We start from the raw sequence: 25,663 nt of genomic DNA on the forward strand, positions 1-25,663 counted from the left end.
CAGAACACTATCATACAATTTTTTGTAAGGATTTTTTTCCTCTTTTTAAATTCTGTTTACAAATTGTCATATTTGTTGACTCCATTTGTACAGAAAATGAGCCAGATCCATGGAACTTGGAGGCAGGTAACCTCTTCTGGTGCTGGGAGACATCTCTGGGGGAGAAGTATATCTCCATTGACAGACATAGGAAATCATAAACTGTTATGGTAGTTTTTTGAATAGTTAAGTATTATTCCATTTGTGGATACTATTTTATTAAATTTGTCTAACTAATCCTCACAGTACAACTAATTAGTGTTCTCCGCAATTTATAGATGAGAAAATTTCAGGCAGAACGACTGACGTGACTAAGGCCAAAAGCAAGAAGCACTGTTAGAACCGGGATTAGAATTTAGAAGTTTCTGGCTTCTATCCCTTTGTTGAGACTATTAGACAAAGCCTCACATAAATATGATTGCCCAAATTAAGATACATAGTACTGCAATGTTACTGCATCTCACCGATTTGCACACTGCTAATCCAGAATCCCGTAATTTAATACACAGTCTAGCATTCTTTCCCTACTGTGTTCTTGGTAATTGTTTAATATTACAGCAGAGTGCTGTAGAATGCTCCTTATTAAGACTGCATTACCTTTACAAAATACACTAATGAACAAATGCAAAGGAAGTAGAGAGAAAAACAAAAAAAAATGAGGTGCTGGAAGGGTTGAGATTGAGTTTTAAATATATATCTCCATAGGCACATATGAAGGGAAGGACATAAATCTATAAATACTTGAAGGGTGTAAACAACAAGGCTTGGGAGGAATTACTGAGGACATTACAAGGGGTTATGAGTAGAAATAATGAAATTAAGAAAGGGAAAACAACGACTGAAAAACAGTTTTTTGACAGTGAGATCTTGTACGCTGTAGAACAGTCACATGGGAAAGTGGTGGCAGTTCGTTTGGCACATTTCAAACAAACCACAAATTAATGTACAACAAGGGCACTGGCAGAGAGAAGGACTAGATGACAAAATATGTTTTTCATCATTCCATGGTTCTGACTAATTCTAGGTTCCATTAGCTAGTTATGTTTTTCTCTAACTTCTGTAAAATGGTGTTATGACTGTTTGCAGAAAAGACTATGACATTAAGGTCAGGAACACATGGCTGGTCCAGATACAACAGTGAGCAAGGAATGTTTGGTTCCAAGTAATCTTTTCCCCTTTCAAAGCTTAAAACTCTTAACAAAGTGCGTAGCTGCAGAGAATTATGGGTACTTGTTATTCCTTGGTATCCGGACTATGTAAAACCTAATTCTTCTGACCATTAGAGGTTGCCAACAGGAAATGGCTTGGTAATCAGACTTGAAAGTGATGAATGGACATGGCTCTGTGTAAATGCAGCACAGACACTCTGTTTGCCTAATTTAAGAAATCTATGTTCTTTGGAAATGGATTATTGTTTATATGTGTAAATTTTTAGGATTTTTGGGGAATAGACTTATTTGTTCCTTTTCTTGCTTTTCTGAAGCAAGGTAACTTTTTCCCCTTAGCTGCAAAATCTTGTAACATAAGACATAAAACATTGTCAGCTGGAGTAAAAGACACTGTTAAATTCCTTTTTTAAAAAAAGATCCATGCTGTGAATTATAAAATCCGAGGCTGAGATAGTTATTAGGCTGGCAGTCAGTTTTGTGTGGGCTGATGAGGAGAAGGAGCCCTCGGTACTACTTAAATAGCAGCCCATCCAAAGAGTAATATAGCAATGATATTTGGGGGACATACGTTTTTCCCCCCTCTCCTCTGTACATAGATTACATTAAAATGACTAAGCCATAGTGGGAAGATAAATCTATAAATTTATAAGCCACAGTTTTCAAACCTATAGATTTCAATGGGAGCTTGGGTTGCTCAGTGTTTCTAAAACTATGCATCCTATTGAAATGCCAAAATATAGATTTAGAATCCCAACTTTAGGCATGCAGGTTTTAAATTTTTTGTCTTGGAGGAAATGAATCTTCTGTTTACAATGAGTGGCATCTCTGGTTTTAATAACAAGGGCTGTGTAAATCATCCTCTTTAAACCAAATTTGGCTTTAGCACAAACACAAATTATTGGGCTTGCAGAAGTCCCTTGGTGAAATCTGTGGCCTGTATTATGCAAGAGGTCAGATTGATCAGAATGCTACCTTCTGGCCTTAAAATGTATGAGCTGGATGTGCGCAGGGCACAGTGCCCTAAAATAGGTTAAAGGGTCCCAGCAGAGAAGTCTTCTTGTGTAGGGTGAATGTCCAGTAGCACACAGTTGCTGGAGATGGCACAGCCCCCTTCATCTGCCCCCATGTCCAATTACTAGTGTAAAAGGATGGGAGGAAGCCTGATAGTGGAGGGGAGAGGAGGTGTGGAAGAGCAGAGCTTAACTAAACTTGAACCTCTGCTGTTGCAAGCGATGTTCTGCCAGCAGCGTAAGTTGCCGCAGGACCTCTCTTGCTTTTACTTACCCTGGCAGTGGGTAGTCCTGAATGGGGAGAACTTCAACTGATTCACTGCCCGTAACATTTTCTAGCACATCTGAGCTGTGGAAAATCCGGGCCTTTGCATCTCTGGCTGTCATTGTCTGAACTCTTAATATGCTTCAATTAGCTTCAATTTAGAAAGAGTGGCTGGAGAAATAGGTTGGCTCCTCTGAATTGGATTTCTAGCAGAACGAAGGTTCCATGCCTACTCAGGATTTGTAAAGGACTAAAGTTCTTTTTTTTTCTCTTTTAAATAACTTCTTCAGAAAATAGGGCAAGAGTTTACTTTGGAATAGCAATATTTACAAGCTGCACTGTCCACATGCTGTTTAAATTTAATGAATGTCTGACACCTCTATGTACTCAGTAAAGTTAACTGCTAAAGGCTCTTGTCTAGCATAAATACTCTATTATGAATGCCATGTCTTAAATATTCTTTAAGTAAATTTCACTTCTAATTTTAGCAGACTACATATTTTTAATTTTGTAATTTGAGCTCCCCTTTCTCTTGAAGGCAGTAGGAGCTTTTATTGATGTGAGTGGATTGGACTCCTAGACCCCGACCCAATAATCATTTAGCCCATGAGTAGTTTAACTGACTTCAGTGGGACTACTCATGTGTGTAAAGTTAAGCATGTGCTTTAGTGCTTGCAGGTTCAGGGCCGTAGTTCTTATAAATGTATTTCTTTTGGAAGAAAAAGGAGACCTAATTGTATTTAGACCCAATTAAATATTTTAGGCTTAGTTTACAATCCAGCTGGAAGTACATTGGCATTGTATTTAAATATTGATATAATGCATGGCTCTAAAAGTGAAATCCAGACTAGTTATTCACATTCTAGTCTGTAGTACTTCCAGATTAAACTTTAGTTGCTTCTATGGTAGACATGATTGATTACAGTTTTCAACTTGATTAACTTTCAGGAATGCACAGAAGGAGAAATGCTGAGGAAACGGAATGAAGGGAAATGGAAAATGTACTGTGCATCAGGTTTCTTCTTTTAAGACAGCTGCAGTGCAGACAATAACAGAATTCTAAGTGTTAGCATCTTCCTGTTGTACCTAGGCATTTGCAGCGCAGATGGGAGAACAAGGTTTACAGTCTCCCCTCCATTCACATGCAACTACTCTCATGCGTAGACAAGGACATATAAATGGTCTGGGTAATATCTTTTGGCCAACCACCTAAATAATTATGAATTCAGTGTGTATGCTTTTGGGGTTGATCCATTGGAGGGAGGTCTGTGGGTATCCTTCTGCAGGAAATTCTAACTGCTATTTGGTGCAGTCTGGATCATTTCAAAGGCAAAAACTTTGCTCTGCAGGAACCAGCTATTGCCTTTGTGTATACAACTCCAAAGCAATTCTTAAAAAGGATAGTTTCTGTAAGTGTGCATGTGTATATACAGTGATATGTACACAGACATAATGGGTTTTATATTTTAACTTAACTTCTAGAATTAAACTTTTTTTCCATACATGGTGGTCTTTCCCTTCCCTTACCTCAGTCTTTCTTCTATTTTCCGGCAATTTTCTTCTTCCCTGTTTCTCATCTCCCCTTCCTTCCTCATGCTGTCTCACTATTTTTCCCTTCTGATTTCTTCTCTGTCCTTCCCTTTTATTTTTCTGCCCTCAGCCCCTTAGAATGAATGTTTTATCTCTTCTCATGTACTTTTCTCCCTCTCCCCAAACGTATCATCTTGCCCCATATCCACTCCTCTTTCACATGCATATATGTTCACACAGCACCACCTCAATTCACTAGCTCTCTTCCCAGTCACACACCACTCCAATCCACTCTTTTCCCCTAACCACACGTGGTGAACTGCCCTCAACCAAGACACCCCCCTTTCCAATCCAGTCTGTTTTCTCCCTCCCTGGAAAATGCATTTGGTATTCCCCCATCTCCCCGCACCACCAAATGCTTTCTGTGTATTTCCCTATGTCCTGCTCCCAGCAAAATCCATTCTGTGTATGTCTCTTATTTCTTCACTCATTGTCCTTATAATATCTTTTGTGGTTGAGCTGAGGGAGGAGTGCTGGGAGAAATCTGGTTCCCAGATCTCTCCGGGGAACAGAAAGGCTATAGGGAGCAAGGTCTTCTTCTCCAGGCCAGGGAGACAAGAGGCAAAGTTGTTCACAGTCTCTCGGAGAGAGCAAGCATAGGCAAGACTGCTTCTGTCCAGGAACAGAAGGAGTGAGTGACTGCCAGATACTCTTTCTACTTTCCCTCTCTCTACACTGGGTTGGGGTGCAGGAGAGAGAGAGAGTGGTTTCAGGGCTCTTACTCTTTCTCACTAGGAGGAGATTGGATGGAGGGAAGATTAGCAGCTCACAACGAGAGGGAGCTCTGCCTGCTCTAATATGAGAGCAGACCGAGCCAGTGGAGAACAGCTCACAGGACCCATTCTGTACCAGCTCATTGACCAGAGTGGGCCTGTACAGTTGGGAGAACTCTCAGAAATTGAAACACAACACTGTGAATTAGGGAGGGTGTAACTCTGACTTCCCTTTCCTTGGTAAGTTAAATTCAGTCCCTGAAGAGTAACATGCATTTTTGCAGGGCCTTTTTGTTTTTCATGGTTGTATCCTTCTACAACCCGATTTCAAACAGACTCTAATGCATGGTTTCCTTCCCCTTTTCCTGGATTGCTTCGCTAACTCTGCCAAGTAACTGATGAGAGGTTGGCGTAAATGGAGAAGATGCATATGTATACAGACATTCATGAAGCCAAAAATTTAACCCAAGCGCTGGATTACATGACTTTCCTAGGTTCTCTCCTTTTTAGTGGTCTGCAGTTGTGGGAGAGGGGGAGGACAAGGATGCATTACAGTGGCTACTGCCTGACTATAGTTGGGTGGATAACGTATGGCAGCAGTGTAAGTAGTGTCCAAACATAGGGTGTTGGTGGGGGAATGGGAGAAGGGTTAGAGTTAAGACCCTCTTTTTTGTAGCTTTGTCACCACCACTACAGCCAAAGCAATTCCCTGTTTTGAAGGAAGATTTCGTATTTTAACGCTTGTCATCACTATTTTTTGATTTGCCACAATTTTAAATTGCTTAACTTGCAATTAATTTACAAACTATCAATTACAGACTTTTCTATAGAGTCCATCACATTAATGTATAAACAGTGGTCTGACTTCACTGTTGGCCTAATTGACAAACTTGAGTCAAGTTGTGCCTGTGTATGCCAGATGTAAATTTGGCTTAATATTTCTAAAAGATAATCAGTGTTTCAGTAATAATTACACACAATTTTGCTATCCATCTGCTTTGTGAGATACCTGATTTGCTGTGGGTGGGGTGGGGTAGGGAATCACTTAACATCTCTGTAGCACAGTTTCTCCATTTCTAAAATGGTAGTAATGTTTATCTTGACGGGATAATGAATGGATGCATGCAAATTATGTTGAAATCCTTGAATGAAACAAGGAGTCCTGTGGCACCTTAAAGACTAACAGATTTATTTGGGCATAAGTTTTCGTGGGTAAAAAACCCCACTTCTTCAGATGTATGGAGTGAAAATTACAGATGCAGACATAAATATACTGACGCATGAAGAAAAGGGAGTTACCTTACTTACAAGTGGAGAATGAGTGTTGACAGGGCTAATTCAATCAGGGTGGATGTGGTCCACTCCCAATAACTGATAAGAAGGTGTCAATACCAAGAGAGGGAAAATTGCTTTTGTAGTGAGCCCAGTCCCTATTCAAGCCCAAATTAATGGTGTTAAATTTGCAAATGAATTGTAGCTCTGCAGTTTCTCTTTGAAGTCTGTTTTTTTTGTTGTTGAATGATGGCTACTTTTAAATCTGTTGTTGAATGTCCAGGAAGATTGAAGTGTTCTCCTACTGGCTTTTGTACATTACCATTCCTGATGTCTGACTTGTGTCCATTTATTTTTTTTACGTAGCGACTGTCCGGTTTGGCTAATGTACATGGCAGGGGGGCGTTGGTGGCACATGATGATATATATCAAATTTGTAGATGAATGAGCCCCTGATGGTGTGGCTGATGTGGTTGGGTCCTCTGATGATGTTGCTAGAGTAGATACGGGGATAGAGTAGGCAACAGGGTTTGTTACAGGGATTGGTTCCTGCGTTAGTGTTTTTGTTGTGTAGTGTGTAGTTGCTGGTGAGTATTTGGTTCAAGTTGGGGGGCTGTCTCTAAGCGAAGACTGGCCTGCCTCCCAAGGTTTGTGAGAGTGAGGGATCGTTTTCCAGGATAGGTTGTAGATTGTTGATGATGTGCTGGAGAAGGTTTAGCTGGGGGCTGTACGTGATGACGAGTGGTGTTCTGTTGTTTGTTTTCCTTGTTGGGCCTGTCCTGTAGTAGGTGACTTCTGGATACCTGTCTCTCTCTGTCAATCTGTTTCCTCACTTCCCTAGGTGGGTATTGTAGTTTTAAGAATGCTTGATAAAGATCTTGTAGGTGTTTGTCTCTGAGGGAAGGGAGCAAATTCGGTTGTATTTTAGGGCTTGGCTATAGACAATGGATCGTGTGATGTGTCCTGGATGGAAGCTGGAGGCATGTATGTAAGTAGAGCGGTCGGTAGGTTTCTGGTATAGGGTGGTGTTTATGTGACCATCGCTTATTTGGACTGTAGTGTCCAGGAAGTGGATCTCTTGTGTGCACTGGTCCAGGCTGAGGTTGATGATGGGGTGGAAATCGTTGAAATCAGGTGGAATTCTTCAAGGGCCTCCTTCCTGTGGGTCCATATGATGAAGATGTCATCAAGGTGTGCAAATAGAGGAGGGGCGCTAGGGGACGAGTGCTGAGGAAGCGTTGTTCTAAGTCAGCCATAAAAATGTTGGCATACTGTGAGGCCATGTGGGTACCCATAGCAGTGCTGCTGACTTGAAGGTATAAGTTGTCCCCAAATCTGAAATGGTTGTGGGTAAGGACAAAGTCACAAAGCTCGGCCACCAGATATGCCGTGGCCTCATCAGGGATACTGTTCCTGACAACTTGTATTCCATCCTCGTGTGGAATATTGGTGTAGAGAGCTTCTACATCCATGGTGGCCAGGATGGTGTTTTCAGGAAGATCACCAAAGCATTGTCTTTTCCTCAGGAAGTCGGTGGTGTCTCGAAGGTAGCTAGGAGCGCTAGTAGCATAGGGTCTGAGGAGAGAGTCCAGATAGCCAGATAATTCTGCTTTGAGTGCCAATGCCTGAGATCATGGGGCATCCAGGATTTCCAGGTTTATGGATCTTGGGTAGCAGATAGAATACCCCTGGTTGGGGCTCTGGGGTGTGTCTGTTAGATTTGTTCCTGTGCTATAGCAGGGAGTTTCTTAAGCAGATGGTGTAATTTCTTTTGGCACTCCTCAGTGGGGTCAGAGGATAGTGGCCTGTAGAATGTGGTGTTGGAGAGTTGCCTGGCAGCCTCCTGTTCATGATCCGACCTGTTCATTATGATTACAGCACCTCCTTTGTCAGCTCCTTTGATTATAATGTTAGAGTTGTTTTTGAGGCTGTGGATGGCATTGCATTCTGTACGGCTGAGGTTATGGGGTAAAGTGATGCTGTTTGTTCACAATTTCAGCCTGTGCACGTCGGCGGAAGCACTCTATATAGAAGTCCAGCCTGTCATTTCGACCGTCAGGAGGAGTCCACGCAGAATTCTTCTTCTTGTAGTGTTGGTAGGAGGGTTCCTGTAGGTCAGTGCACTGTTCAGTGGTGTGTTGAAAATATTCCTTGAGTTGGAGATGGCGAAAGTAGGCTTCCAGATACAGACTAACCTGGCTACTCCTCTGATACTTGGCATCCTTGAATGAAAGGTGCTACAGGACACTTACAAGTGTCAGTTGTAACCATATTATATTGCTTGCATGAATGTGATGACCTGTGTTCGCAAGGCCAGTAATTTTACTCAAGAGCTGGAGATGTTTCTTGAAGTCCTATCAGTGCTTAAGAAAAAAAGGGTCAACTGTAAAATAAGGGCCTTATCCACTTTAAAAGCCATTTTTCTTGGCAAATACCTTAATTTTCATTATGAGACATTACTATTCTCTGGGAAGATATTGCCGCCATTTATTTATTTATTTATTTATTAGCCACTATGCTGTTGGAGTAAAATTTTCTTTTAATACTGTGGAAAACATGGAACTGTCAAAGCCATATTTCATCAACATTTGTGAGGGAAGGAAATAAAACAGTGAGACAGTTAATTACGATCATGGCAGTTGGACTGAAAAGACTGACTTGGCAGGTGCTTCTTGCTGACAGTTTACCCCTACAAAGCCCTGACAGAAATGTCAGACTCAATAAAATCTTTCAGACATTGTGAGCGGAGTGATTTTTGTGTGGAAGTGTGCTGGCAGGGGTCTTTGGTATTTCAGGAACCCTTTACCTCAGTAGCTTATAGAGAAGTTCAGAATTCTGGTCTATTTGAGCAGATATTAATTTTTTTGATACCAACTATTTTGTTATGTCAATGAGTTTTACGTTTGTGTCTATGTTAATTTTTTTCCTTCCAGTTCCAGTAAAAGAAGTAATTTGAGATTGTCATTTGCAGGAAGATTTTTAAAGCTCATACCTTTCAATGTTTATTTTAACTTTTTTGGTAAAAAGACTAAACTTTTATGTAGGTCTTGTCTAATATCATGTGGTAGATACAATGGGCCAGATTGTCCCCTTCTCTCTCTCCCCCCCAATGAAAAACTGTGGGAAACTTTTCCCATAGAAATCTCAGTGATGATTCCCATATAGAGATTACCCTACAGCATGCTATTGGGTGGAGGGGTTCACCTATGTATGTAAAGCCTGTGGGGTCTATCCCCTAACCTGGTTATCTCTATGAGTTCAGGGTCATCTGTGCTGAGATGCTACCCTTGCCCATGGCAGCCCTCTCCAACTTCTCCCTGGCTTCCCAGCAGTGCAGTCCCGGTGGACCTACCTGAGAATGACGTAAGCGTTACATTCTCCTTGAAATCAGTCATAATCAGTGTTCAAAACCTGGCATGGTCAGCTCACCAGTTGATACTTCACAGGTAGATGAGTTGAATTCCATGTTTTACTGCAACACTTTAGTGCCCTGCCTGCTCTGCATAAACGTTAAGTTCCATGGCACATCTTGTCAGAGTAGGTGGTTCTCCTGGAGTGCCCTTACACTGTTCTGCAATATATCGGCTGTCCCCTGGGCTGTCACCCTTCTCTCCGTCTTAAAAGGCTGACTTTGTGGTGCTCTATACTTATTTGGCCAAATCTTGTTCACTTTACCCCTATGATCTTTAGTAGGACTATTTATGTGAGTAAAGTGAGAAGGATTAGGCTCACGGTTTGTGAATTCAGATGATTTGAGATAAATGCCATATAAAAATGTAAATTAGTCTCTTAAACCTCATTTAATTTGTCAGAGAGGTGTCATCTGTGGGTCTGAGCACAGATCCAAGACTAGGAACTGCTGACTTCTAATCTCAGTTCTGTCACAGACACTTCTGTATCTTGGGCAAGTCACTTAAAGTCTCCCACCACCTGTAAAATGGGTGCAAAAATATGTATCTACCTCATGGTTTTATTATGAGGGTTAATTTGTTAATGTTTGTATGGAATTCTTATAAGTGCTAGGTGGTGGTATTTATTTTGTTATTACTTTACCATTGTTTTCTTCTTTTCAGATTTACTTTTTTGTCCCATGAGTGGTGTTATGCTTTCTATTATCAGCCTACTGCAAATACAATTTACTGTGACCCTAAATCTGTTTTCTTTGAAGTCAGTTGCAGCACTGTCTTCTGTGGGAGCAGCATTGGCCCTTCGTATGCAGAATAGTAAGCAGTCATTGTTCAGTCTTTTTCTGGAAAGTCTAACAGCATAGTCACTGTTGCTGAAATCAGTTGAGCATGATGTAGTTCTCTTACTGATTTTAAAAAAAATATAGTAGAGTTGGCCTTCAAGTTATGTGGCAGCTTCAGGATACGGTATTTAAACCAGATAAGAGGAAACAGGAACTTCATAATTCTTACAAGTATCTTTAGATGCTTACAGCATTATTTTGAGGGAATAAGTAGGTTCTTGGTTGTTTTAAGAAGTTAATCCAAAGAAACTGTGTGAAGCTTTCTTTTGATTTTCTTGGAATTTACCTTCATTGAGCAATCCTTGTCTTCCACCTTCTTATCTACTACATTACTGTCCTGATTCTGCAACTTCACTTTGTTCCTGCACCAAGCCCCCTTGAAGTTGATGAAGTTCTGTGCAGACAAACTGCTGAACCTGATTCAATTTTAGGATCTTAAATAAATTTCTGAGTTATAATGTTACATGCTGTGTTCTGCAAAACTACTCATTTTTCGATCAATCCTGCAACCACCTCTAGGACTAAGGGTTCTGTGTTTTTCATTATGAATGCTTGTTTACAAATTTCTGTAATGAGCTGGACCTTTACATCTCATTTTGGGGTGATATTTCCTTTTTAAATTTTAAACAATCTGTTCAGCTTTTTAAGTTTAAGAAGTGGAAAAAATAAATAGCAGATGATTGTTATCTTAAAAATGGATTTCTTTTTAAAAATAGTTATTTAGCCTGGAGTAAATGTCTGTTTATTCTGAGAGGGTGACAAATAATGAGCATATCACCTTATAGTATAATGCCAAATGTAACATGGTGCTGTACAATAGGCTAGATGTGCCAAACACGTACAGGCCTGCAATGTCTGGACAGTTGGAAAAAAACACTGTTGGTGTCAGCAACCTTTTTTCTCCAAAGGTAGTGCTTAAAACTAGAACACGCAATTTAAATTATGTTTAAACTATGGCAGCATCACCTACCACATAAAGTAAACTCCTCAGCTTGAGGTTCAATTCACTCTAATTCTGATGCTGGGTTATGGAGGAGGGGGGCCCCCTACGTTCCCAAATGCATTTTCTTTCCTTCCCCAAGCAGTCACTCTTACAGCCCTTTCTTTGGACATCTGTGCAAAGATGGCCAGATGCAACACCCATTGAAATCAGACTCCCACTAATTTAAATGGGCATTGGATCAGGTTCCAGGAGCCGGGAGGAGGAAGGGAAAGTGAGGTTTACCCCTTGTTTGTCAGTGCACCCTGTCACAGAATCCCATATGTTGAGCAGCATATGTGCTGCTTCGGTTGTCAATCGGATAGCAGTGGTTAATTTTAAGACTATGATGCAATATAAAATTCCTGTATTCTAGGAATCTCTCACTTCAGAATGCACATGGGAAATGGATCTTTCACTATTATTGAGGCCTAGTCTGTCTGTTTTACACTAAATAGTGCAATAACTATATAAATAGTTTCACATGGCATACTTTGGAATTTAGGGAATTTGTGTTTTGAGTAAAGACATGCATACGCGTGCTCTCTGAAATCAATGGGCTACCTGCACAGTTATTTACACTTCAGTGGGAGTAAGGGTGGTAGTTTCTGGCTCCAAGTGATTTAAAAAAACGAAGTTTTATGCTTTAAGAGATTTATTGTAAATGTGTAGAAAGTGGTTTAAAGAGGATTTGACAAAAAAATTAATCTGTACACAGAAAGGATGACTTGCAAACTGATAGTAATGCTTAATACTTAGCTACTGCTTTATATTTTTCAGAGCACTGTACAAACATTAATCCTATTTCATATTTTTAAAAAGAACTGTGTAATTTTATTTTCACAACATTACAAAGGATTTAAAATTCTCAGGCAGTAATGAAGTTGCCAGATTTCTCTTACCCCCTTTTTTATTTTGGAGTTCTGGGAATTTGTGGTGAGGGTAAGGCACGCGTACACTCTCTCAAACTCTTAATTTTGACTGCATTCATTCTCAGTCAGTTTGCTGACAGGAAATAAGTCTGTACCAGTACGTGCCTTTTGAGGACTATTTCTGTGTAGTTGAGATGATGAAATCAATGTGTGGAAGTCGGGTAGGGAGGTGGGGGAGGGGTTGTTTTGGCTGGCCGTTGGTTTTGGAAATGTGTAAGTAGGATTGGAGGGCTAATCATTTGTTTTTCTGACTGCTGTATGTATCAAAAGTCCAGGCAGCCTTAATGAGCATTGCCTGCATTAATTTGAAACCCTTGCTGGGAAATCATGGAAAAATGCATATTTGTATGTCACCCTTCAGATTAACAGTTTATGCAGCACTGGAACTCCTCTGAGCACATGGTGGTGAAGCAGTTCTGGAGCAGCTGGTGAAGAAATTTCTAGCTATAAATGTCTGCCTGTCTGCATTTTTATAGGATATCCTGTTAAGCCAAAAGAGTTTTTATTTACTGTAGAATACAGGCTAGATATGGTGCGCAATATGACAATCTAGTTTGAGTAAATACATGCAAATTCCAGGCAGTTGTCTGTGTATCAGGCATTTTATTTTCAGACATTTTATTAATTTTTTTCAGCCACCTGTCTTTACTATAAATATTTTCCTCTGCCTGTAGCATATTTCCTATCTGATGCCAAATAATAAAAAAGGCCATATTTCTTCATTGGAATCTGCTATCTTGGGCTGTTGGTCTGGTACCAAATACCATTGACTTCAGAGGGGCTCTGCATGGATGTAGGAGTTCATACTGTTGGATTAATGTACAGTATTGGAGGAAGGGGGAGAGTATGTTCTTAAGCCTTATGTATACATAGCATGTAGTTTGGAATTTAACTTTGCTTTTCATTCTTTGAAAACATTTGGGGATTTTGCCATCAATGAGATTAATTTAGATGCTGTTCAGTTACTTTCCAAGTCCACCCTGTCCATGATTTTTATACTTGGGATAAACATTGTCTCCATACTGAAACTTGCAACATAGATGTTCATATCAGATGGGATCCAGTGTCTCCGCCCGCCCTCAAATAAAAAATAAAAATAAACACGTATTCCTGCATTTCTTAAACCAAAAAAATTTGCCCCCTCTCCCGGTGACTTCTGGTTTCAGACCATTTTCATGTGCAATTTTCATTTAGACCCTGATCTTACAGAGGCTTTCATGCCTAATTGTTTGTCTCTGAGTAGTCCCACGGGTGAGATGTTAAGCCCATGTATAAGTCTTTTCAGGATAGGGGGGCTTTATTGCTTATTTTACAAAAGTTGACTCTAATTTATTTTAAAAATCTGTTTCCTTTGGAAAGTATTTACTAACCTTCTGCAAACAACTGTAGTATTTTATCACATTCCGCTCCTTTTAAATTGATAGGGCTGTGACCTCTCGGTATGTTAGAAATGCACTCATTTCACTGGGGAATTTTTAACACTGCTGCAACACAACAAAAAAGCTGACTAAGAAACGAAGTCCCTTCTCTAATATTTCTCAGCAATCCCCTTGGCTCACCCCATTAGGCAACATTTATTTAACCAGGAAGGAGATGTCTTCCAGATTCTGAATATCAACAGTAAGTTAAAAAATCTGTTCTTTACCCCTTGAAAATTATAGAAATAGCAATAACTATTTTGTGAGTTATGATCTCTCTGACTCTAAAGCATTTAGCAAGCACTGTTCTCAAATGTATACTGCATCAGCAGTGGTGGTGCATTAGTACACAAGCAGCATAAGGTTGCAAAAATAAGGACAAACAGAAATTAAAAGTTTTATTGTATCTTAAAATCTGGTATGATTTTTTTCATGTTAAATTACAATATGGCCAACACATATTATTTGTGTGTGTGTGTGTGCGCGTGCACACACACACAATCTAATTATTTTAAATATATATTTTTTAATTGTTGCAATGTTAAGGCTCCTTTAGTGATGTAAGTGGTGCTGGGGACAAAAGAAATATTTACCAAAGAAAGGAGGATAAATTGAGCATCACTAGGAAGATATTATACAGAATGGAGAATAACATTTGTTAAAATATGTTGTAAAGTGTCCCTTTAGTACAGGGAGACTAAGTGGCACAAAGTTATGAAGAAATGTGAGTAGTTTGTAGGGAGCAATCCTGTTATGGCAAGGGGGCTGATCCTGGATGATTACTGTGTCTTTTACATCTTTGGTGGGCCAAATCCTATTGATGACAGTCTGAGTTTTTTCCCTGTGTAAGGGCAGGCCCTTACTTCGATGATTTAAATTCTGTTATTAGAGGTCAGTAAACCTTTAGTCTTAACACTGTTTGGCTTACCTCCCCGCCCCTTCCTTCCCCACCTGTTTTTTAACTTCTCAACCTCTACTTGCAGCAGTTGTCAGCAGAGGGAGCTTTTGGATAAGCTGTTGATTGTCTGTGCCTTCTGGAGACCCATTATTTGGCTTAGTCTCATAGAAAATCTCACCCATCTCCGAAATCAAGAGTTCAGAGTCCCGGTCCAAGCCTCGTGATTTGTAGGCACAGCGTTGCTTCCCTTCAGACGTATATTAGGGTTTTTTTTAAAACACATTTTAATAAATCAACTTTATTCTGATTTTTTCAGATCTGTTACGATGCTGACTTTTTCATTTCTTTTCTTTCAGAAAAGAACTGGCACTTTTTTCGTTTACCTTTTATATACCTCATTGTATTATATTTTCATTATAGGCAAAGATGATCTATTGGCTTTGATATTAAACTTCTTCCGTGTGTGTGTGTGTGTGTGTGTGTGTCTCTCACACACATTCTCACACACACAAGACGTATGTATATATGGCCCTAATATTTCCTAGGTCTTACGTCTTAGTATTTTTTGATAAAACAATATGCCCCTATATTTCATGCTGAATTATTAATTTTACCTAGTATTGATGATGTCTTCAGACCAAAGCATAACATTTCAGAAAGGTTTTGTAAGTGGGATTTAAATAACCATAGAGTTTGTTCCTTTACTTTGAATTATTCAACATCTCTCTCCTATGTACGTACATTTACTTGGGCAGAAGGCAGTTGGCTGATTGTACAGTGAGTTAACCCAAGTTTATTGTAGTTAGCTTAAAAAAATTAGAAGCTGTAATGAAAATACCAAATTACTTTTTTCTTAACATTTCTTTCACGTGTATTTAAGAGTTTTGCCATTGACTTTGTGTGACTATAGCTTGACTAGAATCAGTTCCCAAACTTCTTCAAATGCATAAAATATTTTATGCCTTTGTTTTGGGGTTTAATGTTTTTGGGATTTCAAAACCTGACACCTGTATCTTTCTTTCCCCCAACTTAACTTTTTCTTTTTCTGTTCTTTTTTGTTCTGTTCTCCTGGAGAAACAGATGGATGAATTATAAAGGCAGGAAATGCTTTTATTAGTTAGCTGGCTAGCACTCAAATTGGTCTCATTTGATTGGAGATTGAAGAAGTGAAAATATAGTGGAACATTACAAAATGCATAAATACTTGTACTTTGTACTGGATGGGGTGGCATAAGCAATCACCTGGGTAGTGGTAGGAACTGAGGTATTGTCTGTTAGGAAGCCATTTGAATCCAGCTATTCCCACCTTAGAAATATTTACAGCAGACTATTTATATTGTGTGAAAACCTTGTCCAGTCTGCAATGGCAAGGTAGTAAGTGACAAGCCCAGATGTTTTTATGAATACTGAGAAATCTTTTGAAGGGCTAATTCTAGAATATACCCTTAACTAGTTTACATGATTTGTTATTTTTCCCCTCAGCTACTGAAGATGAAAGTGAAAAATCAGAAAGCTATTCTATAAAATTGAAAAGGATTTTTTAATGGTTTTACAGAAGAGTAAACCCTTTCTCTTTTGGTAATTATCTAGGAAGGGAAAAACTAATCTGTGGCATTTTTGTTAATCAGGTCTTCAGGTGCTGGGAACGTAGCAGACCGTGTCTTGGCTCAGCTGTTAACGGAAATGGATGGGATAGAACAGTTAAAGGACGTGACAATTTTGGCAGCTACAAACCGACCGGATCTGATAGACAAGGTAAGAATAGTTGCATTGTGGTATATACTGGTCTCTTGTGAAAACCGGCTTCTGAAATAATTTGATTCTCTTTCAGTGGTTTCCCCTAATTCTCTAATCCATTTTCTGTTGAAGGGAAGATCTTTGAAAGACAAAGACAAAGGGGGAGGAAAGGGTTGTCTCTGCATTTCCTTTTTTTGTTACATGAGGCTTAGTGAAAATAAAAATGTTCTGCAACATCCTTAAGTATCAGTTTTCTGAAAAATAATTTTTCTTTTAAATCAAGGTCACAGGAAGTGTGTAATATTTCTGTAGAACCACTTGTCTATTTTGTTTTCAGAGTGTGTATTTGTTTATGAAGGTGTTTGCTGGACTGCTGCATTAGTTATTTCCTTTGAAAACATTTAGTAATCCGTGCTGCTAGTTCAGCACATTTCCAGCCATAGCTGTTCCAGGTGTAAAACATTACAATTTCTTTTTAGATACTGAGTCGATTATATCTGGATAATAATTACAGCCCATTTTACATTTTGAGAAACCTAAATCTGTAGCTTACTACAAAAAACAAAACAACTCCACAACTCCCCCCAAATCACTTTAAAACAATCCACAGCCATGTTCTCTTGTCCAAGTAAAAAAGAATGGAATGAACCAAGTTTTGAACTGCTTTCCTCTAAGAAGCATTTCTAAGTGGTGCTCCTTACTCAAGGAAGTCTTTACTTGCTTGACTTTGGCTCCAGAAACCACAACCCTCTATCAATTGTGTCCAAGAAACTGTTAATGGCTGTTATCATTAAGGCTTTTTTTTATATGCTTTGTGTGTTAGCCATTAGGGTAGAGCAGGTCAGGAATTTTCCCTTCAAATAAATTTCAGTTTCAATTAGAAATGACATTTTCAACTATCTGTGGGAATTTTTTGATTCTTGCCAAAAAAAAAAAATTTTCTATTGAGAAAATGTACACTAAATATTTAATTTAGCATTAGGTCAACCCGAGTTGAAACGTTCTGATTTGTCAGATTGAAGAGAAACATTTCCGTTTGGATCAGTTGGATGTTGTTTTCTGTTCACCTAAACTGCCACAGTGTTTCCTGGAAATTTAAGTTTGGGTGCCTCATGCCCCCATTTCCATCTATATGCTGGACTCACTGGCTGGACTCCTGTTATAAACCATGGTCTCCCCTCTGGTTGGACTGTCTATTTTGAAAAAAAATTCTAGTTTTCAACTTTTTGTTCTGATTTCGGGAAATATCAAATTTTGAAATATTGGAATTTCCCTATGGATGGAAATTCCAATTTTTTACCAGATATCCTATAGAATAGGTTCTCAACCAGGGGTCTGGGGTCCCCTGGGAGGCCTCAAACAGGTTTTAGGGGGGCTGCCAAGCAGGGCCAGTGTTAAACTCACTGGGGCCCAGGGCAGAAATCTGAGGACACCCCTAACTATTTCACATTTGGGGACAATGTATAGCTTCAAATCAGCGGCACTGTGGTGGGTACCCACATGGTCCCACAGTATGCCAACATTTTTTATGGCTGACTTAGAACAATGCTTCCTCAGCTCTTGTCCCCTAATGCACCTACTCTACTTGCGCTACATTGATGACATCTTCATCATCTGGACCCATGGAAAAGAAGCCCTTGAGGAATTCCACCATGATTTCAACAATTTCCATCCCACCATCAACCTCAGCCTGGACCAGTCCACACAAGAGATCCACTTCCTGGACAATACGGTGCTAATAAGCGATGGTCACAGAAACACCAGCTTATACCGGAAACCTACTGACCGCTATTCCTACCTACATGCCTCCAGCTTTCACCTAGATCGCACCACATGATCCATTGTCTACAGCCAAGCTCTACAATACAGCCGCATTTGCTCCAACCCCTCAGACAGAGACAAACACCTACAAGATCTCTATCATGCATTCATACAATTACAGTACCCACCTGCTGACGTGAAGAAACAGATTGACAGAGTCAGAAGAGTACCGAGAAGTCACCTACTACAGGACAGGCCCAACAAAGAAAATAACAGAACGCCACTAGCCATCACCTTCAGCCCCCAACTAAAACCTCTCCAACGCATCATCAAGGATCTACAACCTATCCTGAAGGATGACCCATCACTCTCACAGATCTTGGGAGACAGGCCAGTCCTTGCTTACAGCCCCCCAACCTAAAGCAAATACTCACCAGCAACCACACACCAAACAACAGAACCACTAACCCAGGAACCTATCCTTGCAACAAAGCCTGTTGCCAACTGTGTCCACATATCTATTCAGGGGACACCATCATAGGGCCTAATCACATCAGCCACACTATCAGAGGCTCGTTCACCTGCGCATCTACCAATGTGATATAGGCCATCATGTGCCAGCAATGCCCCTCTGCCATGTACATTGGTCAAACTGGACAATCTCTACGTAAAAGAATAAATGGACACAAATCAGACGTCAAGAATTATAACATCCAAAAACCAGTTGGAGAACACTTCAGTCTCTCCTGTTCACTCTATTACAGACCTGAGAGTGGCTATTCAACAAAAAAACTTCAAAAACAGACTCCAACGAGAGACTGCTGAATTGGAATTAATTTGCAAACTGGATACAATTAATTTAGGCTTGAATAGAGACTGGGAGTGGATGGGTCATTACACAAAGTAAAACTATTTCCCCATGTTATTACACCCCTCCAGCCCACCCCCCACTGTTCCTCAGAGGTTTTTGTCAACTGCTGGAAATGGCCCACCTTGATTATCACCACAAATGGTTTTCTTCCTTCCCCCCACCCTTCCTACCTGCTGGTAATAGCTCATCTTAAGTGATCACTCTCCTTACAGTGTGTATGGTAATATCCTTTATTTCATGTTCTCTGTGTGTGTATATAAATCTCCCCACTGTATTTTCCACTGAATGCATCCGATGAAGTGAGCTGTAGCTCACGAAAGCTTATGCTCAAATAAATTTGTTCGTCTCTAAGGTGCCACAAGTACTCCTTTTCTTTTTTGAGAATACAGACTAACATGGCTGCTACTCTGAAACCTACTAAATGACAGTAAGCAAAACTCATCCTCAAAATTAGCCTTCTCCAGCAGCTGGCTATCAAACCCAACAGGCAGCTACCAACCTGTAATATTAATAGTTGCTCAGGACTTCTGTTACTAGCAATACTGCATTCTGCAGCTACAAATTCTGCTGCAAAAGCAGACCTCTGTCATGTAGACTGGAGGATTTTAAATTTAATCTACTGGTTTTGTTCTAATGTCACAGTATGTAGTGCTGGTCCATGCATGGATCTGTTTGTACATCCACTTTTTTGGTAATAGTTTATTTTAGTTATCAGCTGCTGCAGAGCAGCAGAGGGAGGAGGAGATACACTGCTGAAGACAGGAACCAATGAAAGGAGATGTAGATCTATTTAGAAATTAGCCAAAATGTTGAAATTTTACTGAACTTAAACAAAATTTCACCTATGGGCAAGAAGGACAGAAGGGGACGAAGCCCTTTTATCATCCCTGGCTTCCCTCAGTTTTGCCATTTCTGGCAAAGTGCAAAATAAATGGCTCCTCTGAAGAAAATACTATGTAAATACCTGTAGTAGAAACCCTGGAGCAGGGTTGTAGATATTCTGGTGGTTGAGAGGAAGAATTCTGTTCCCTTATATCTTCATGAAAGTTACATTTCCCATTTAGCTGAGATTGGAATTGGGTGACAAGGATTTCCCTCTTAGTGAGGGAAAGAAATTTCAGATTAATATAATTTAAATGCAAGGGTTGCTGTTAACTATTAGCTTCTCTTCTTTTATCCTGTGTAATTTGGGCTGCTATTTCAGGAAGTTCTTGCTTTGACTTAAAAACACTAGTTTGTGTGTCTGTCACTACCACTTGCCCAGTGAAAATGCCTAGGAAGTTCTTAATTTTTGCCAACAGATAACGAAGAGGGAACTTATGCCCATTAAGTTATAGTTTGTTCTGAATAGAAAAGCTCTTTGACTGCCTAACAAAATTTAAAATCTATGAGAAATGGTTAAGACTAATTTTCTTACATTATTTTTTAAATTCAAATTATGCTTCTCCAACTTCCTTTTATTGCTGATTTTTATAGAGCTGTATCATTGTTTATTATTGAATTGGACAAAAGGAAATACAAGGGTGAAGGAAAATTAAATCATTTTCAAAAGATTTTAAAATATTTTCTTCTACGAAAAGAAACTCTCTTTAAAGGCCCATTTTATAGATGGGAATAGATTAGAATCTTGCCATTCCACACTGACTGCGGGAGAAGAGAGACCAAGTGCAGCTTAATGAAGTTTGAGAACCAGTGAGTCAGTCTGGCAGTGTTTGTACACTGGAACTGGAAGGTGTAATTTCCAGCTCAAATAAACATACCCGTGCTAGCTCTGATCAAGCTGGCACTCTCAAAATAGCAGTGTAGCTGCAGCTGCACAGGCGGTGGGATGCGCTAGCTACCTCGAGTACAATCCTATCTGAAATCCTAGGCACGTTGGAGGCACAACTGTTAACCATGCAGTCACAGTTGCACTGCTATTTTTAGTGCACTAGATTGATCAGAGCACAGGTATGCCTACCCAAATTGGAAATTACTCCTCCAGCTGTAGTGTACACGTACCCACAGTGACATCCTGCTTCCTACAAGCCAAGTAGGTTGCACCATTATGCTACTCTATCCCAGGAGTCACGGATGCTTACAGTGGTTGCTCTTTCTATTCTTTGGAAGGGAAAAGGGAGAGGGTGAACGCTATAAGAATAGGTTGCAGAGTAGCAGCCGTGTTAGTCTGTATTCGCAAAAAGAAAAGGAGTACTTGTGGCACCTTAGAGACTAACAAATTTATTAGAGCAAAGCTTTCGTGAGCTACAGCTCACTTCATCGGATGCATCCGATGAAGTGAGCTGTAGCTCACGAAAGCTTTGCTCTAATAAATTTGTTAGTCTCTAAGGTGCCACAAGTACTCCTTTTCTTTTTGCTATAAGAATGTCACTATTCTGGGCTTCAGTAAACTAACAACTGGAAAATCTTGCAATGTGGATTTGTGGTTTACATTTTGATTAGTCAGTTTCCATATATGCCTTTAAAAACTTTTTAAAATATGAATTAATTTAATGTTTTTAAATATTCATTAATGTAATCACATATTTCCAATCAATATATGTCCTTCTCAAGCATTCATATGATGACTGTATGTTCACTTTAATGTGTGTTCCTTATATACTGTAAAAAGTCACAAGTACAATGCACATCTTTGTTCTTTGCTTTGGTGTTGCAGGGATTGAGGAATATAGTAAATTTTACTGGAGGTTCTATTCTTAGCTTTGTAAACAGAGTAAAGTTTGGAAGGTGTTTGTGATATGTCTACATGTATTAATTTACCAAAAAAGTAAACATAAATCCAGCATATTCCTGTTTATGTAGTTTCTTCTTTATCTATTAATATACAGTTTATGTTACTTTCCTATAATTTGAGACGAACTTTTGAGAATATAGAGAGCAAGTAAGTGGAAGATTTTTCCTCAGTCTAATGCAGGCTTTACTGTCATTGTAAATATGGATATAAGGGCTCTCTTATTTACACATATTTTTAGCCATCCATTTAACTGTAAACTTGGTTGGTACTTGTGACATAAATTTATTAATTATAATAATTTCTTGGACTATCACCGTGGTACCTAAGCACTATTGCCAATAACACAACCCCCACATTTAAGACTGTGTGAGACATTTTAACCAACTTCATTTCTCACATGATGCTAACGTTGTTCTAGGTGGTTGCTACTTTCCTCAGAGAAAATGTCTTATTTTACGTATTTCTATTGTTCCCGTATTTTTTCCCGTCTAATAAAAATTGCTCTTCCTACATTCCCACATGTGATGGGAACAAGATGTTCAGAGCATTTATTGAAGGTGCCGATGAAACAAAACACTGTTATGAGTAAATAATAATAAAATCCTTCCTGTTGTGCAACAGTTAAGCTTAGTTTTCCCCACCTGTGGTGTCTGGGGAACAGCTGTGGGAATAGAACTGATGAGACAGACTTACAAGTATGGGATAATTCACGCTGACTTCTAGGCTCAGAGAATAATTTTTGGGACCTAAAACATTTCAGGACCTTGTATACCCTTATTCAACCTAAAATTAAATGTTTTAAACAGACTTGTAATTGAGTGTGCACATTCTTTCCAGAGTGCTCTCTACTAAATTTCCTTGGAAAGTAACCTATGTGTTTTTCCTCCTTGGTATTCTCTAATCTAAACCAACTTGCTTCTTTCAGAGTAGCAGCCGTGTTAGTCTGTATTCGCAAAAAGAAAAGGAGCACGTGTGGCACCTTAGAGACTAACAAATTTATTTGAGCATAAGTTTTCGTGAGCTACAGCTCACTTCATTGGATGCAACCGATGCTTCTGTATCACGGAGTCTTAGCATAGCCAGGGTTTTAGTGTAGATCTTAACTCTTAGGTGAGAAGGGTGGATTGCTGTCATTGTTACATGCCCTATGCGAATATCTTCTTCCTCTTGAGCTGTATTTCAATTTCCATTAGCAAGGCGACGCTGAAGCAAGACACTGTTTGATCCCAAGGGAGTTCAGTGAGTGTTTCAGCACAGGAAGTGAGATGTGTGTAGCTGAGAAATCAAATAGTTTTACCTCCTGCTGGGTCAAATTTGAATGTCAAACACGTTAGATGTGATGTAAAACACAAGGCGTTGAATGAAGTGATGGTCAGTGGTCCGGGATGGCACCCTGGGGCTTTTAACAGCCTTACTCCCCCTTATCATGGAGTGCAGAAAAGTTGCATCCTCAAGTGTGTCATTTGCATAAGAATGACAGGATGTGATGGGACAAATGAAGATTAATGAGATGATGTGATGTCAGCGTAGCCTATTGTTTTTAGATTGATGATGATCTGGATTTCATCAGTGTTGAGAAGCTGGGAATGGGTGACAGGGGATGAATCACTTGGTGATTACCTGTTCTGTTCTTCTGGGGCACCTGGCATTGGCCACTGTTGGAAGAGAAGATATTGGGCTGTGGTCTGACCCAGTATGGCTATTCTTATGTTCTTGTGCTTTAGAGCAGTATAAAACTAAAATTGTAGTGATGAATAAATAATGCAATGAATGCCAAAGAACTAGGAGTTTATACATGCTTTTTAAAAAACTGTGAATAGCCTGGAAGAATATGGGTTCAAATCTAAGATGTCTTGCATGCTGCTCATGAGTATGCTCTAAACATGCCAGTACAGAGGAACATTTTTCTCCTTTTTGTATTTTTATTTAGCCCTAAAAACTTTTTACCAAAAACATTGGGACCAAATTATTCTTTGCAGAAGCTTTACCACCCAGGGTTGAATTTAGCTCATTTAGTTAAAAAACATGTGGACGCAACCCACTGTTTTGATCATGTGAACAAAATAAAACTGCAGCATGTGCTGTCCTCAAACTGCCAACAGTGAGGAAATGGAATGAAACTCTTTCCCCATAATCCTGTTTGATCTTGCATGGTTTTGGAGGGTCCCTTTTGGTCGTAGGGTTCATACCGTGGTTTACAAAGTTAGTCTGACCCTCAAAATGTTGATCACTCAGTAGCTATGGGACAGCTCTAATTCAAAGTGGTTTATTTTGATGAAAATAAGAAATATATTTTATGGCGGTTTGGCAGAATCAGTAAAGAAATTTTAATTTCTGGCCTGCAGCAAAAGAAAATAATCTTTCCTCTTTAGAAACTTCAAAGTTCTGCCTTTCTTGAGGCTTATGGAAGAAATTCAAATATTTAGGTTTGCAGTTTTACGAGTTAAAGGAAATAAAGAATCTTGCATATTTATTAGTTATTGTCTGGAAATGTATGTGTTATTAAAGCAGGTGATACTGTAAGCATGTTTACCAGTCAGGTTTGCTGGCATAAATTACAGTTCCTATCACAGTATGCTCATTTATTTGTGTTTTGCTATTTGGTGACTTTAGGGCCTGCCTTGTGCTCTTCATCTTGATCACACACAAATGTCTTGTTTATGTAACGGCTTCAACATGATAGGATTACAGTTGTCCTGGGTACAAAGAAAAGCTGAGCTGGGCTTTGTACTTTGTGTATTCTACACCTGGCATCCCCTAATTTGGTGGGGATGGGATCATAAAGGAGAACCAGGTTATTTGAGCTTCTTAACCTCTTACAGGTAAAGGAGGGATTTTATGCTACCCTGAGCTGTATGTTTATGACAAGAATTAAGGATGGCATGATGTGGTATTGCCACCCTTACTTGTGTGCTGCTGCCTGCAGAGCTGGGCTGTCAGTCAGTGGCCACCAGTCTTCAGCCACTAGCTCTGAAGTCATCAGCACACAAGTAAGGGTGGCATGATACCCTTCTGTGCTGCTGCTGGCGGGGTACTGTCTTCAGAGTTGGGCACCTGGCCAGCAGCTTTCTGGCCCCCCAGCTTGGAAGGCAGCCCAGAAGTATGGATGACAATAATATGACACCCCCCCAAATAACCTTGTGACCCTACCCCTGCAACTCCCTTTTGGATCAGGACCCCCAATTTAAGAAACACTGGCCTCCCCCATGAAGTCTGTATAGTATAGGGTAAAAGCACAGAAAAGACCAGATTTCACGGGGGGGGAGACCAGATTTCACAGTCTGATACCATGCGTTTTTCATAGCCGTGAATTTGGTAGGGCCCTATATATAACAGTAATAAAATCTACGGCTTGGGAGTCCCTCAACACCATCCATGCAGAGAATTCTGTGTGAAGAGAAAGAGGTAGGTGAAGCCAGATTATACCCCCATTAAAGCAGATAAACTGTGGCTACTGAGATAAGAATTGCAGGCATGGTTCCTCCCTCTCTTGGATAAGAGGGAATTGCTGTTGCGCCCTTGTTATTCCTGTATGGATGTTGGTGTGTGGGGAGGATCCCTACTGCTGCTCCTGGAAGTCGGCTGTCTGACCTAGTGAACAAGGGAGAAACAGGAGTGATCGCAGCTGCGGGTGTAAGGATTGAACAGTCAACAACCTGCTGCTAAGCCTAAATGTAGACCTGTTGGCTCCTTTCAGCTGTTTGGGCCAGGTGGCCAATCAGGCAATTCTGCTGCAGCCTGGTTGGGCTCATTAACGTGCCTGAGGGCTGAACTGGTAAGGCCCAGGCTCAACTAAGGGAGCTAAGCCAATGGTTGCTGAAACTGAGAAGAGTAGCTGCTGTTGCGAGGCAGGCCATTCATGCAGTTTGAAGCAGGACAGTCCTACTTTTGTGCAGTTTATACCTGTACTGGACAGGACACAAAACTGGATGTGGTTTTGTCTGGTATGCATGAGCATGCTATGTTGAAGAATGTGCTATTCTGCCCCTGCTGGTGTGACCTCACGCACTGTGCTTGTGATGTCAC

General features: G+C 39.9%; 1 protein-coding gene across 7 annotated transcripts in view; it reads left to right on the forward strand.

The window, feature by feature from the left end:
• SPATA5 (spermatogenesis associated 5) overlaps positions 1–25,663 on the forward strand; it is a 309,590-nt gene that overhangs the window by 82,761 nt on the left and 201,166 nt on the right. For all 7 annotated transcript variants that reach the window (XM_038400580.2, XM_038400582.2, XM_043513109.1 and 4 more), the window contains exon 14: positions 16,163–16,289. In XM_038400580.2, the coding sequence (XP_038256508.1) occupies positions 16,163–16,289 (127 nt within the window). The remainder of the gene's footprint in view (positions 1–16,162; positions 16,290–25,663) is intronic.

Source organism: Dermochelys coriacea, chromosome 4 (assembly GCF_009764565.3).
Source record: "Dermochelys coriacea isolate rDerCor1 chromosome 4, rDerCor1.pri.v4, whole genome shotgun sequence".
Classification (NCBI taxonomy): Eukaryota; Metazoa; Chordata; order Testudines; family Dermochelyidae; genus Dermochelys; species Dermochelys coriacea.